The 15093-nt window shown below is 45.4% G+C and overlaps 2 protein-coding genes across 6 annotated transcripts in view; one reads left to right on the top strand and one right to left on the bottom strand.

Annotated features, from left to right (window-relative positions):
* rbks (ribokinase) overlaps nucleotides 1–13267 on the top strand; it is a 29212-nt gene extending 15945 nt beyond the window's left edge. For all 5 annotated transcript variants that reach the window (XM_030355771.1, XM_030355773.1, XM_030355775.1 and 2 more), the window contains 3 exons: nucleotides 4489–4580; nucleotides 6253–6441; nucleotides 12829–13267. In XM_030355771.1, the coding sequence (XP_030211631.1) occupies nucleotides 4489–4580; nucleotides 6253–6441; nucleotides 12829–13002 (455 nt within the window). In that variant the 3' untranslated portion in view covers nucleotides 13003–13267. The remainder of the gene's footprint in view (nucleotides 1–4488; nucleotides 4581–6252; nucleotides 6442–12828) is intronic.
* Nucleotides 13229–14885, bottom strand: mrpl33 (mitochondrial ribosomal protein L33). Its single transcript, XM_030355776.1, has 4 exons — nucleotides 14741–14885; nucleotides 14472–14490; nucleotides 14189–14295; nucleotides 13229–13700 (listed from the first exon to the last, which is right to left on the bottom strand). Exons 1-4 carry the CDS (start codon nucleotides 14760–14762, stop codon nucleotides 13651–13653), a joined length of 198 nt encoding a protein of 65 aa, XP_030211636.1. The 5' UTR covers nucleotides 14763–14885; the 3' UTR covers nucleotides 13229–13650.
* Nucleotides 14886–15093: the final 208 nt, after the last annotated feature.

The following is a 15093-nucleotide window of genomic DNA, read 5'->3' as shown; positions in this document are numbered from 1 at the left end:
ACCCTTTTTCAAAGATCAAAGTGCTTTCTTTAGCTCTGTGACCCGACCCTGTCCCTGAGTCCACAAATCCCCATTTAGCTCAACCACCACCACCATCATCATCATCATCATCATCATCATCATCATCATCATCATCATCCTCCTCCTCCTCACCACCCATCTCCTTCTCTTCTCCTTTGACTTGCACAAAGTATCACACAATACCCTATACAGGTATGCTCTTTGCTTCTCTCTCTCTCACACTTTTTCTTTCAAGTTTTACATGGAGATGTCCGACTTGGATAACACAGATATCCCCATGCATCCAGCCTCACAGGATGTGTGTGCTGAGGTCCCTCTGAAGATACATCTGTGTGCTATTGGCGCACACACAGAAAAAACTAAATTATCCGCAGAATATTATTGTAACCTAATTCTAAGGCAATATTTTCTGTCTGTCTATACACTGTCTTTCTGGTCTCTGGTTTCCCTGGCCTTTCCCCTTGTCGGCGCAAGCAGTAGCTTTTTCATTTCTCAATTTCTCACTCGATGCAATTAGAGCCCCTTAAAGCCCTTTCAGATACTCAGTGACTCATCCACTGAGTGTGTGTGTGTGTGTGTGTGTGTGTGTGTGTGTGTGTGTGTGTGTGTGTGTGTGTGTGTGTGTGTGTGTGTGTGTGTGTGTGTGTGTGTGTGTGTGTGTGTGTGTGTGTGTGAAACTCACTCACTCACTCACTCACTCACTCACTCACTCACTCACTCACTCACTCACTCACTCACTCTCTCCATCAGCTTCATATTATCTCTCCTGTGCTTTTTCATCCATTCCTAATACGTTTGATTGTGTGAAATGAGACTGGATGTTGAACTTATGTCATGAGTTTTGTGCATACGTGTTTGTGTGCGGGTATCTGCATGTGTGTGGATGTGTGTGTGTGACTTTGATTACTAAACCTTGATTTCAAAGAGTCACAGAGAGATGACACACAGAGAAACACACGCACGGCCAATTCACCAGCTTTTTCCACATCTGCTTCTGCAGCTGTGTGCTGTTGGGCTGGGGGGGGGAGAGAGATGAAGGTATGGTATTGGATTGTGTTTTGTGCATACAGCTGGTTTACCTCACACCTGAAAGGTTGACGCATCCTCCCCCACAAATACATGTTTGAGTGACATCTACGGCAGCCTCTCACATTAATATCCAGGGAAAACAGGCATCCGTGTATGAAGGGGGAGGGGCACCTGCCCTGCGCGCTGCATCGTTAAAACAAGGCCTTTGAATGACGTGCAACGCATCTTACCTTTGAGTGGTGTACGGGGGCGACTGATGAGAGGAGTACTGGTTGATCAGGGGCTACCGCACATGTGTTACTTAATAGGACAGTCCCAGACGGCCAAGCCTACTTTCACTGCTGGCTTCACCAGCGACGTGGGCTGAACTCATCTCTGTGTGCTTACTGCATGGGCACTATGTGAGTTTAAGTGTGTGTGTGTGTGTGTGTGTGTGTGTGTGTGTGTGTGTGTGTGTGTGTGTGTGTGTGTGTGTGTGCGAATTTGAGCGTCGATGTTTATGCCTCTGTGTGTGTTAAACACATCCTTTGCACTTTTACCCACAAGCAGCCCAGCACCTCAAAGCGCCAGGTGGCCAAAGCCCTGCACAAACCCACGCAGCTGCTCTCTCATGCGCCCACACACACACACACACACACACACACACACACACACACACACACACACACACACACACACACACACACACACACACACACCACACACACACACACACACACACACACACACGGACGCACATAAACGGACGCACATAAACACAGCATACTAGTGCCATCCATTATTTCCCCAATGTTAATGCAGAATACAATTGACAAGCATTAAGCGTGCACAAGCAATCGTGTGCGATCACACGATTGCAGCACACAGCAAAAACATGAAGACGAGCCACGCTTAACACGATGCTTTATGATGTGTTTATAGATATCAAAATTAATAATTTTGTCAAGCTGGGCTTATCCTCACACATACACAGTATTAGATGCCTACGCCTCATGAATATGCATAGGGCGCTAACACAGGATTACACACGCTGTTTCTATCGTTCCCGCTCTCACTCTGCTCTTCTCACACACACACACACACACACACACACACACACACACACACACACACACACACACACACACACACACACACACACACACACACACACACACACACACACACACGAACATTCACACAAATACACACATACACCAGTGGAGGCTTCTCCATTGTTGAGAATCCAAAATGTAGATTGTCCAGACTCCTTCAATGAATTAATGCCCTTAAATAAGACTACTTAAATGCCTTTGTATATTTTATGTTTGTTTCCCTGGGTAAAGGGACATTAGCACCCCCTATCGCCTATTGACAATTACTTCAGGGAGGACGTTTCTCCCTCAGCCTCCATTGACTCCCATACATTTCCCGAAAGTGTTGAAGGCCGGTGAATAACATGGGGTTCAATACAGTGGCAAAGTCACGCCCCCTCCGGTAGAGCCCAGGGGACCTATGAGATCGAAAAATATCAATGGGTTTTAATGGAGAGAAAGTAATTATTTTCTGCTCCCAGTCTTTATATGCCCCGGATTACACATATGTTTGTGAATTTAAATGATAATTTTTCATGCAAAGAAAACATTTTCGTGAAGAAGTTTGATAATGTTAGGTTTTTTCCAAGGGGAGGATAAAAGCATCAAAAGAGGTGAAAACCATTATAAGTTGGGGCATGTGTAGAGTTTCAGTTATGCCGTTGGGGAGATTGTCGGTCTTGTCCACGCCAGCCGCAGGGAGCGTGACGGCACATACGAGACATAGTCTTTCTCATTGTGTTTTCTTGACAGCCTTTAACTGAACAATTGCAGGATAAAGGGTCAAACTCTTGACATGAAAATGTATCATTTAAATCACCAAACAACCGGGGCACATAAAGACTGGGACCAGAAGATAATTACTTTCTCTCCATTGAAACCCATTCATATTTTTCGATATTATAGGTCCCATGGGCTCTACCTGAAGGGGCGTGACTTTGCCACTCTGGGCCTCTCATTGGGCCTATTTTTGCCCTGAAACACTGAAGCTGAACAAATCAAGAGTAGGCCTGATTTGCCTAATTGGCTTTGCATCCTTGTAGTCCAATACATGCTGCCCACCAGCTTTCAAAGTAGAATGCTGCAACTGGTGGATTTGTATCAATTCACATAATTATCCCATCCTGCTATTTTGTAGTTCACCAAAACACCCTGAAACAACTTGAGTGTCACATACGTATGCCACAATGGGTCACCGTCAGTGCAAGCAAGCCAATGGCAACCAAGCACGCAGTCCTTCCTCCCTCACTTTAAAAACCACCAGCCGCCACACACACACATGCAAATACACATACACACACACACACACACACACACACACACACACACAGAAATACACTTAAGCATACACACACACACACATGCACAAACAAACTTCTTCATACATCACACAGTGGGTCAGACCCTCAAGGCTTTCTGTTAATTGTTGTTTCTTTGTGATCCTTTTTCTCCAAGTTATGCTAATCAGATCTTTAAAAACAGGTGACATTCTGTGGAACTGTCACTTGAGCGTTTGGTAAATCCGGCCTACACAATATGTAAATAAAAAAATACATTGCGCTTCCAATGAAGATAATTGCTAGCGCATTTTACAAGCAACTTCTTAAATGGTCCTGATTTATTTAGCAAAACAACATATTGAGCCATTTGAACTTGCATAACATATACATACTGTGTATGTATATGTTATAGATATATATTTATACAACGGGGGAACTAAATCCAGCGATCTGATTGGTTCCCAACTGTTGTATAATGAGCGTATACATAACTGCTATGACGCCCGATCATTTTGTGAAAGTTTGCATATCACTCCTGGAAGTAGAAACAGTTACAAAGTAAAACATATGTTGGATGATGGAGTGGGTGTAAATGTTGTTACTCCGGGAGTGAGCAAGGCGATGGAGAGACTAACGAAAGCTTAGGCACACGGCGAGTGAACTGCTCCATAGGATAAATTGCCGGCGAACCGCTCTATCGGAGCCTTCTCTCGGAGGGACGCTAGAGTGTGTTGCATAGCGACCGTCGATGCATAGCGGCAGCCAGGAGGGACTACTTTTTTGTATTCTTTAATTAAACGGCTACTTTGACTTTCTTGGTTTCTTTTTAAATGTAGTGTGTCTATGACTTTCGTTACGCCATAACAGTAACCGTTGTATAAAAGCAATAGATCACTTCAGTCAGTGGCATGTGCTCATTATACCACTGTGAAGGGGGTCGCCGGCCCCTACAGTGGTATAATGAGCACATACCACAGCCTGGCGTGATCTATTGCTTAAATATATATATACATATATATGTATCATTAATTTATTGCGGACATCTTGAGGGTAAAATCTTTTCCTGTCTTATTTTCTTATTTCAGTGAAGACAATATTCAACCCAGCACCAGCCGTTCCAGACTTGGACCCTGATTTCTACACACTCTCAGATGTTCTCTGCTGCAATGAGTCTGAGGTGAGCATTTTTTTTTTTTTTTTGAAGTACTCATCTTGAAGAGAGAGCATGTAATGCCACTGTTCTGTGACGAATGTTGGACTCAAACAAGATAAGTGCAGGTTCTCAGACCTAATGGGACATTAAGCTACTTCGCAAACAGCCTCTGAAGAGGCACACTGTTTACCGCGTTCTCTTGGATCAATCTGAGCTTTATTCTATACGAAAAGCCCAAATGTCCCGAGCAAATAGTAAAAGAACACACACACACGCTCAGACTGAACAAAAGCATGCCTTTCGGTGTATGTCAACTGGGTCTTCTAGGTTACAACCTCTAACACATCAACACTTTTGCACACACACAAACACGCGCACACACACAGACACCTCTACCATCCCATTGTATGGTGCAGGGTCATGACACCTTTTACAGTAAAAAAGAAGTCTGAGCACCAAGGAACCCTTGTGTCTTCAATGTCAGGTGTTGATGGATGAGCAACAGAGTGGTGGGCGGAGATAGATGGGAATCCTGGGGTTGGTGGTGGGGGGGGGGGGGGGGGGGGGGGGTGGTAGCTATGGGGACATGGACATGCGCAGATGTGATCTGTGACTAACTCCCCCAAAGCACCCTGGGGTGCAGTAAGGTAAAGTGAATTTTCCTCTTAGCCTTCGTTTGATGTGGGGACAGTAGGGCTGTGGCCAGGTGTGTGTGTGTGTGTGTGTGTGTGTGTGTGTGTGTGTGTGTGTGTGTGTGTGTGTGTGTGTGTGTGTGTGTGTGTGTGTGTGTGTGTGTGTGTGTTTGTGTGTGTGCATTCAGGCTTTGAAGGAGAATGTAAGCATAAAAGGGAGAGTCAACAGAACCCCATGTTATCTTCTTCTTCATTTCTTTTGAGAGGTTTTGAAGAAGAACGGCAGACACGAGGGCCTAAGATCCCTTGAACTTCTCATGTGGCCTATATGCCCACGTTCACATGCAGGTGTGCGTGTGTGTAAGTGAGAGGGAATGTGCGTGTGGTCTCTGCCCATACCTTGCCTGGCCCAAGGGGTGGGCTTAACACCGATAAAGTGCAAGCACCCTTTGATCCAAGGCCCACATGGCATGTCAGATTCTTAAATATACTTCTAGACAGCGTGTGTTATCAGGGTAATTGTCCTTTTGAAGTCTCCTCCTGAGCTAAAATACAAAGGAGTATATTGTATTACTCACTGGTTGTAACATCTGCCCAGGCAGAATCGTTTTTTTCACAAAATGCATTTGTGTGGTTTGTGTGGTCAACGCTCTTATTTTTACCCTTAGAAGACATTTGAGCCCATCCGCAAGGTAAACTGTGCAGAATTCCAATGTAAAAAAAAAACACAGAAAAATAAAAGTTATGATTTCATATTTTTGTTGTGGCCTTTATTAATCATCACGACTTTGCTACCAGAATGGAGGAAGGCCAAGGCTGGCGTTTTTCGTGTTCCTAGATAGCCAATGAAACAACCAGACAAAAGCTGGGATCTTTTACCAACAGTAACTCCTCTACTAACAGTATACAGTAACTCCTCCCCTAATGGTTCATCTCCTAACAGCAGTAACTCTTCTGAGAACGGTGTCCATCACAACTCCACTGTCAACAGCCCATATAACCCCTCCTGTTACCAGCACATCAGCACCCTCCACTTACAGGGACTCTGGTTTATCTCCGCCCAGGCAGAGCTGCTCACCGGGTCCCCGGTCGCCACGGTGGAGGACGCCCGGCGGGCGAGCGGGGAGCTCCTGGGCCGCGGCTGTGGGGCGGTGCTCCTCACCATGGGGGCCCAGGGCTGTGTGGTGCTCGAGGCCAAGGGTGCCGCCACGCATCACGTCCCGGCGCCGGCGGTCACGGCGGTGGACACCACGGTAAGGACAGGTGGTCTAGTGTCGCCGTTACGACCGTCAATGCGAGGTTCTCGGTTTAAGGTTTGAAAGGGTTACTTTGAGACGTCTAGATTCTATGATTTCGTTGGGGCGATTTAGCCCCAACGAAATCATAGACGTTGGGGCGATTTAGCAGAGATCCCCGCTTGGTGTTCCCACGCGCACGGTTTACACACACACAGGGGTTCCGGTTTCCACGATCACGGAGGATGGAGGGAAGACGTAGCGTCGTTGTGTACCAGTTTTGCATTGATTTGGAAGTTGTTGCGGGTCAGGGTTGATGCTAGAATCACACGGAGGTCGTTTCGAAACATTGTCTACACCACTCGTACAAACGTGCCTGTCTGTTTGGATGGAAAAAACCTCTCTCTTTGCATCTCCATCTCAGAACCTTTTTCTATCACACCATTACGTTTTGACATGGGCTTCTGTTATTAGGCGATGTTATTGGCAGTGAATGAAAAGCTGTACGATATCAATAGCATAATAATCCATGTTAAATATAGATATCTGAATCAGACGATTTATTTAGATTCATTGATTAATGTGTTATAACATGTTATACTGTAATACATTTGTAAAAAAAAAAAGAATAACCATAACAGAGCCTCCCATTGACAAAGTGAAGTGCAAAAAAACATGTTTACAGGATAATTCCCTCTGATGGGAGGATTTGTCAGATTCCTGGATTTAGGGTGAGCTGGTTTAACATTGAAGAAGGAGGCAGAGGAGTGTGTATTTGTTTATGTTTGGCTGTATGTGTGTTTGTGTGTGTGTGTGTGTGTGTGTGTGTACGAGTGTAGGGGTAATTATATCGAACAAGGCTCTTGCAGCTTGGCATCTTGAGTTCAGTGATTTGGTGTGCGTCTGCTGCTGTTTCCATGTGATTTTCCGAGGGATTTTGATGGGCTCTGTGTTCTCCCCACAGAATACAAAACAAGAAAACCAATCAATAGCACGCGTCACCAGACAGCAGTGCTAATTACAGCGCTACACTAAGCGTGTGTAATAAAAGAAAGCAGTGTTTATTTTTTGGGGGGGTACTCTAAATTGGTTTCCACAATGGGACTTGTTGCTCCATTCGAAAAGGGTTATAATGGGTAGACACAGGCTTGCCGTTTAACAATCAGGTCATTATGATAGCATCATAAAACGCAACCTCAAAGCCAGAGAAAGCGACATTTGAAACCGGCATTGTCTTCAAATAAAAGTGATGTCATCCACTGGACAAGTGAGTGTTGTCTCATAGCGCTGAACACTTTAGTCACCAATTGTGTGGCGGCATCTTTGGCATAAACTGGTCAGGTCAGCCCCCTTTTTCAAACACCAAAGTGCTTTCTTAAACTCTGTGACCCCACCCTGCCCCTGACCCCGCAAATCCTCATCAACGTCATCCTCCTCACCAGCCATCAGACTCTCCTTCTCTTCTCCTTTGACTTACACAAGTACCCTACACAGTTGCGCTCTTTGCTTCTCTCTCTCTCACAGTCAAATCCCCCCCCCCCCCACACTCACACACACATACACACAAGCCCCCAGGGAGAAATATCAGCTACCCCCGCTGCTGCCATGAGTCACCCCTTGGGTCTGCACCAGTCAGCACAAAGCTGCACAGCCCTGCTGCGGTCTGGCCTGCCTGTGTGCACACACTGGTCTCCCACCACCACCACCCTCCTCCTAGCGCACACACACACACACACACACACACACACACACACACACACACACACACACACACACACACACACACACACGCACACGCACACACAAGCCTCCTGTTCTTTGATGGCCTCATAAATCCTTGTGTGTTTAACATCTTTGGACAAGTAAACCCCTCTTCCAGTAAATCCTTCTTTTTTTTTTCTTTTTTTTTACTGGAGGAAGATGATAACAAAACCAAAAACAAAACTGCTGATTATAATCAGGACAGGTACGGAGCCTCGCTCTTTGAACGTAATAGAGTGCCCTTTCTGTTATTTATTACCCCCTTGGCTTAAATTGTATTCCCTTCCCTACTTTGTTTGTTTGTATGAGCCCTTGTGCTTTTCAGCAACAGGCTCTGTGCTTACTCTGAATATGGGTTAGCATAGAGCTGTATTACAGGCAGTGAATCCTGGCTATCAACAAAGTGAGTCATTCGCGGTCTTTTCGTTTACAGTTTTTAGCCAGTGCAGAACAAGAGAATCGCCACATCTAGCTTGTTGGATTTCTCTCCCTTGGTAACATCACATTATCGGGACCAGAACTATATGTTTCTCATTCGAATTAGCTTGTTCAAGCTGTTTGAAAATGTTATTGTAATGAACGGGAAATGGAAACAACAAGCATAATAACTCAACGTAGCGTGACAAGACCGCAATGGAGGCTGTCTGTCTGTAGGCATCCTCGAGTAAGATGTACAGTTCAGCTCTCACTGATCATTAACGACATGTACCAAAATTAAGAAATAGTACTTTTCATACGACAAATGCTTTAACCAAGACAATGACTCTGCTTCTCGTTTGGACCGTTGGCACTCCTGGTTGTGCAATGCACATTCCTGTGAGGAGTTGCGCACAGAGCTACTGCATCGGTTCCTTGCTGAGACTGGGTCAGCTGGATGTCTGGATTAGAGACTAAGCAGATCCCCTCTGAGCTCACAGGCCTCTCCTCGTTGGGTTTGCACCGCTCTGCCCTCCTTCATGGAGTCCTACATCGGGCAGCTGTAGAGCCTGACTATGTAAGCATTACAGATGTCCATTAGCCTCTTGGCTAACTGACACATTTGCATTTGAGTGCTAACTAAAATTTTGATTGATGTGCAGTGTCCCTGCCAAAAATAAAATAATGTTATAAATCCTCCTACACATCACAGACATCAAAGTGGCTCCTCACATGTGGACAGTCTTCAACAAGCCAGAGTACACACACACACACACACACACACACACACACACGCACACGCACGCGCGCGCGCACACACACACACACACACACACACAGAGAGACACACATACTCAAGAACAAATAAACATGAATACACACACTCGAATGACAAAATACACAGATGCACACATGGGAAGAAGACACAAATAAGCACACACACACATACACAGAACACATACGAGAACACACGCACGCACGCATGCACGCACACACGGGCACACACGATGCCTGAGCCAGAGAGGGCCTGGGTGGCCCAGGTTCCGCTGTCTCCGGGAGGTCCCGAGGGGTTAAGGTAGACATCTCTGTCTAAACCAGTCATTACTGCTGCCGGTGGCTCTGGACACTCAAATTATTCCCAGTCTCCTCGGTGTAAGTGGATACAGATATTGGAACCACTCGTAGGTGCCTCAATCCCTGGGAACCCAGGGATGGGTTTCGGAATTTCACATACTTTTTTAAGCCAACACAAAATAACCCATAGACAACACACACACACACAGACACAAACACACACACACACACACAGACAACCAGACGTGCACACATCAAACAATAACTGAGATCTGTTATTGTTTACCCGCACCGCTGCTTAGCCGCATGGCGTGGCCAGTCCACCTAACTACTATGCGCTGCGAGAGACATGTTAATCAGAGACTTATGCACGGAGTTAGCGAAAGACGAGGGAAACAAAGAATGACAGCTGGATTAAGAGACGAATGCTGTGTGACCACTAAACGGTTCATTTCAGAACGCTTTTCATGTCGGCATCATTATCATCATCATCATCATCATTATTATCACCACCATCCTCCTCCTCAACATCACTTGTTAGTTCAGGGTAGTTCCCCAGCTCTTTGTGTGTGTGTGTGTGTGTGTGTGTGTGTGTGTGTGTGTGTGTGTGTGTGTGTGTGTGTGTGTGTGTGTGTGTGTGTGTGTGTGTGTGTGTGTGTGTGTGTGTGTGGAAGCTTCCTGATGTGGAGGCCAGTCTCCATGTGAGTCATCCCAGCTGCAGAGATGCTGGTCTTTGCTCTCTGCAGGGTGCCTCTTAGGAGACTGAAGCCCTGGGAGGTGTTTGTTGCGTGGCTCCTATGGTCAGATGAGAGACGGCCCTCAAGTTCACAAGAGGCTCCTGGCTCTCATGAGAGGGGGGGGGGGGGGGAGTTTATGTTTCTTTTCATGTTCTCACAAAGAGAGAGCACAAGACGAACGTCTGGATCTTTTTGTGTATTCTACATTCACAGTAATGCCGGTCTGCGGCCAACTCGGCTTGCCGCGGTACTGGCTGCCTGTGGTACTTTACATGGGAGCTCTTCATAGGCGTCTCGAGGTGCCATCATCGATTTCAAACCAAAGCGGTGATGGCAGGGAAAGAGGCAGGGGGAGACCAAGCATAGAGAAACGGTGGTGGTGGCAGCGGGGGTGAAGGGTTCAAGGCATTGCAGGCAGGCGGGAATGACCAGCGAGAGGCATCACTGCTCAACCGCAGCAAACGCTTCTGTCGTTTGATTGACGGGCCTCCAGATGTAACCTTCACCAAAGTGTGTTGAGGGCAGCGGGAGAGCGGCGGAGGGGGGCTGAGGGGGGAGGGGGGGGGGGAGGGGGCCGGCGTAGTGCTTGTCAGCTCCGGTGAACCTCACTCAACTGCCAATCCCTAGGAAATCAGGCATTGTTCTCTCAACGCGGGAGGTAGAGGTTGACACGGTCATCGACCTGGACCTTGAGAGAATTAGCATGATTTAAAAGCATCTTCCGACCAGTAAATGTAATAGGAACTTTGTCGTGACGTAACTTTCTCTCTGTGTGGGACAATTTTCCCATGAAGGCGTCGTTGCTGCCGTGAACACTCTGAAATACTGGTATTTTGACCCACGCCCAGGGGTGGTGTCACCGTCTTAAACCCAGGCTTTGCACACACCGGGAAGCGGGCCAGCAGTTCAACAGAACAGGACTGGATCGGCGCGGGCCCCGTTCCAAGCGGCAGGCCGTGCTGAAGCCCAACCCCGGCTCCCAGACGGAAGACATAAACACACCGGCAGACTATTAAACAATGATATCTACGGGGGCCTGAACAAACGGTGTCTCAGACGTGATCTAACTCTTTCCGTCCGCCCCCTACCAGTCACACCAGTCATCGTTTCCCATGACCCACGACCTTTTGCAGTTTCGTATAACCCCCCCCCCCCCCCCCCCCCGGGTTACTTATTGGCGGCTGCTCAGCGATGGGTATAGTGGGGGTGAGGGGTGTGTTGGGTTTAACAGAAGTACTCAGAAAGCATGTGTGTTGAACTCGAGGGAGCCAGATTGGTGAGTAACACAGCGGACTTATGAGAAGCTGCGTCGGAGGGGGGGAAGGGGGGAGGCATTTGCGGTTAAACACAAACGTGTCGCAACATTCCATTTGGCCATTTCCCATCAGCAACACTCCCCGTCCCGTCCCCCATGCGCGCATACACACACACACAAACACACACACACACACACACCCAGACACACTTTCATCCCACCCCGGTTTCCCCTCTAGGGAACGGACGGCACATTCCTTAACCCCTATCAATAGATGACAGGTGAGGAAAGCGGGTGATTTATGTCAATGGTCCTGAGAGCAAGGCCTGCAGCACACTTGGCAGATAAGGAAAAAGCCTCAGGGGTGATTAACCACACTGACACATGCCCCCCAGCAGAGTATTTTGTGTGTGTGTGTGTGTGTGTGTGTGTGTGTGTGTGTGTGTTTTTGCATAGTTTGAATGGCTCACTGGTTCTTTTAAAAGGGAAAAAGTATAAATGTTTGGCAGTCATCTGGTGACCGAGAGAGCAGAACATTTCTCGTCTTATTGTTAGAATTCCACCATGACTGAATCCAAAAGTCAGTCAGATGCTATTTTAGAGCTGTGGCGTACAGATAAATGCCATCCATGTCTTTCAGTGCCCACCATTTAAAAGGTTTGCTAAGTTCATGACTGACTTAATGACGCAACTATTGTTGGCTATGACTGTTGGGTCTGTCTCGTTGTGGTAAAGTATGACCATGTCAGAATGTCCACCTCACTTTAGCAGCAGTGACACATTAGCCATACAATAGAAGTACTCACTAGGAGAGAAAAAGATAGTGGTCAAAACCTTAGGTCATTTAGGTTTGCTTGAGCCATGCTTCATACCGAGCTGCTATATGTCACAGCACCCCCTACTGTCAAAAGCCCCCCTACTGAAGTTAAACACAATGTACCCAACTAGATCCATAAAAATGTGTTATCAGTGGAATTTCCATGCCTGCTCGATTCCATGAAACACCCCCACTCATTCCATTCAGGTCCCAGAACGGACAAGATGATGTGGGAGCAAAGCTGCAACAGCTCTCCCACCATACAACTGTTGGAATATCTCTCAATGGAATCACTGGATGGGACTTTCCATCATGATAATCGTTATTCTTTTTCTTTTGAAAAGGGTGCTGGTGATAGCTTTCTCGGTGCGTTGGCGTTCTACATGGCTCACTACCCCGCTCTACCTCTGGAGGAGATGGCCAGGAGAGCCAACCACATAGCGGGAGTGAGTGTACAGGCGGTCGGCACACAAGCGTCTTACCCTTCCAGGACGGACCTGCCCGCGGAGCTGTTCTAAGAGCCAGCGTCTATCAGAACACATTCTATGACGTGTAATATACACTACATTACAGTTAACCATTATTCTCTAGATCAATGGAAGATATTTGCACAATTTAGATTTAAATACTAAATTGTCTCGCGTTTAAATCATTAAACGAAAACATGTCAATCTGACCACACTATGACGACAACCTTGATTATTTTGTATTGTTTGTAAATATCAAGCACCTTCATGGTCCGTATTCAAACAATTTCATATTTAATAAAAAACACTGAATAAACAGACGTGCATTATTTTAACATGTTGCCTGGAAAAACTGTTTTCATTCTGAACACAAATTTTACAGTTCTTTCATAAACAGTTCATCAGAAGAGTATGGAAAGAGGGGGTAGAACACAATGTGTAATGATGTCTTGACAGACGCAGCATTTGAGTGGTTGGACATATTGTATTGGTTTCTTAGACTAACATAACAGAATGTTGCCCTACTTGGCCCCATATTCTGGGTTGCTGCCGTCATCAACATGGATTGTGTAATGTGCATGAAATCATCCAGTTCATGGGAAAACATCCGAGGGTGTCATTGAAGGGCATATTGTCAAAGTTGTATGTTGTCCACCTCCAACGGTGTGCTCCTTTTGATGTCCATGTTGTGATGCAACTTTAAATTGACCTTATTTTCCTCTTCTCAAAGAATAGAACGTGTTTGTTTACTGCAAAGACATAAAGGAAATGACAATTAGACATTCAACAGCAAAATAAGAGCCTGTCATTGTGCCAAAACGTTTCTAGTCTACACCTGACAATATTGGGCAGGGAAATTATAGGAAGATTAACATTTAAGACGACTTTTAGGGTATTTGTGTGGTCTCTGAATAGTTGTGGAACCAGGTCTGAAAGCGACATTATCGATGTTCAATGGTGGCATGCATCTTAGTCACATTGTATGGTCACTTATTGGATCAAATCTGATGGATACTTCAGTTCCATAATATACATTTATTAATACAATTATTGAAGAAAATAAACATGGGTTAATGCTGATGATAAAATATTACTTTGCCCGTTGTTTATTGACACAACTTGTTAAAAAATAATGATGGTAGTTTCTCTCAATATTTCATCCGAATTGTTAACCTTCAACTCACAGACATGGGAGTTCTTCCACATTGCATTGATTGATTGATTATTCCATGCTTACCGAACGGATCATGTTTCCGTATCACCAGCTTCTCCCTTAAGCGTCCCCTCTTTGTATTGAAGCAGAAGCCTGTCCCTGCAGCACTCATCATCTGCACCAGAAGAGTCCTAGGAATGATGACCATTAGCACTCGCAGAACACAATGTTTACATTTCCGTCCAAATAAATTACCCGTCAAATCGGGTTTTTTTTAAATTAACAAAGCAAATTTCCAAGTTCGAAGTCAGACACTTAAAAACAAGTATGCAGACACGTATAGGGAATGAAGGTTAACGTTACTTACTTGGATTTTGCTTTGGCCACTGATACAGGAATAAAAGATGAATCATTTGGTATTAGGATGTTTCCAGAAAACCGCACATAAACAACTTTTGTTAAGTACAAGTCCCCAAATATGTGTAGAATAACTTATATCATTAAACACGAGTTAGATATAAAGTGAGGCTCATCTGCTTCTCAAATACAACATGCTGAGAAGACCTTATCCATTAACCAAGCCAGGGGACATTCTGTCAATTCCCATTTTCAAGATGAATGAAATACAATACTTACAATTTACACCCGTTAGGAACATTTTGAATTTATTTCTGAATATTTGTAAAAACAACTCTGTTCAGTTTGATATTTGCAGAGAAGTCACATTGACAATTCGACTAAACTTCCGGGTTAAGGACGTCCAAATCCGGGTTCCCTTAAAGGCGTAGGCAGCGTTTTATAACAGCCATGGTCGGCACTAGGCAGCTATTTATGGCCCATTGTATTGCTATGGATAATTATGAGAACTAAATCTATGCACGAAATCTGTTTATTATTAATTATCTTATTAAACCTTGATATAATTTGCACTTAATTGAGTAATTGTCCTTAAATAATTGACCATACATAATTAGAAATATTTGATTCAA

Source organism: Gadus morhua, chromosome 5 (genome assembly GCF_902167405.1).
Source record: "Gadus morhua chromosome 5, gadMor3.0, whole genome shotgun sequence".
In the NCBI taxonomy this organism is placed as follows: Eukaryota; Metazoa; Chordata; class Actinopteri; order Gadiformes; family Gadidae; genus Gadus; species Gadus morhua.
This window is presented reverse-complemented; position numbering and strand designations above follow the sequence as displayed.

Bases quoted from the DNA above. Each gene is read 5' to 3' on its own strand.
- mrpl33 (XM_030355776.1), bottom strand. From the start codon at position 14,762: ATGTTCCTAACGGGTGTAAATT. The intron at 13,701-14,188 runs GTAAGCATGGAA...ATGTCTTTGCAG, and splicing joins ACGGAAACATGATCCGTTCG to TAAACAAACACGTTCTATTC.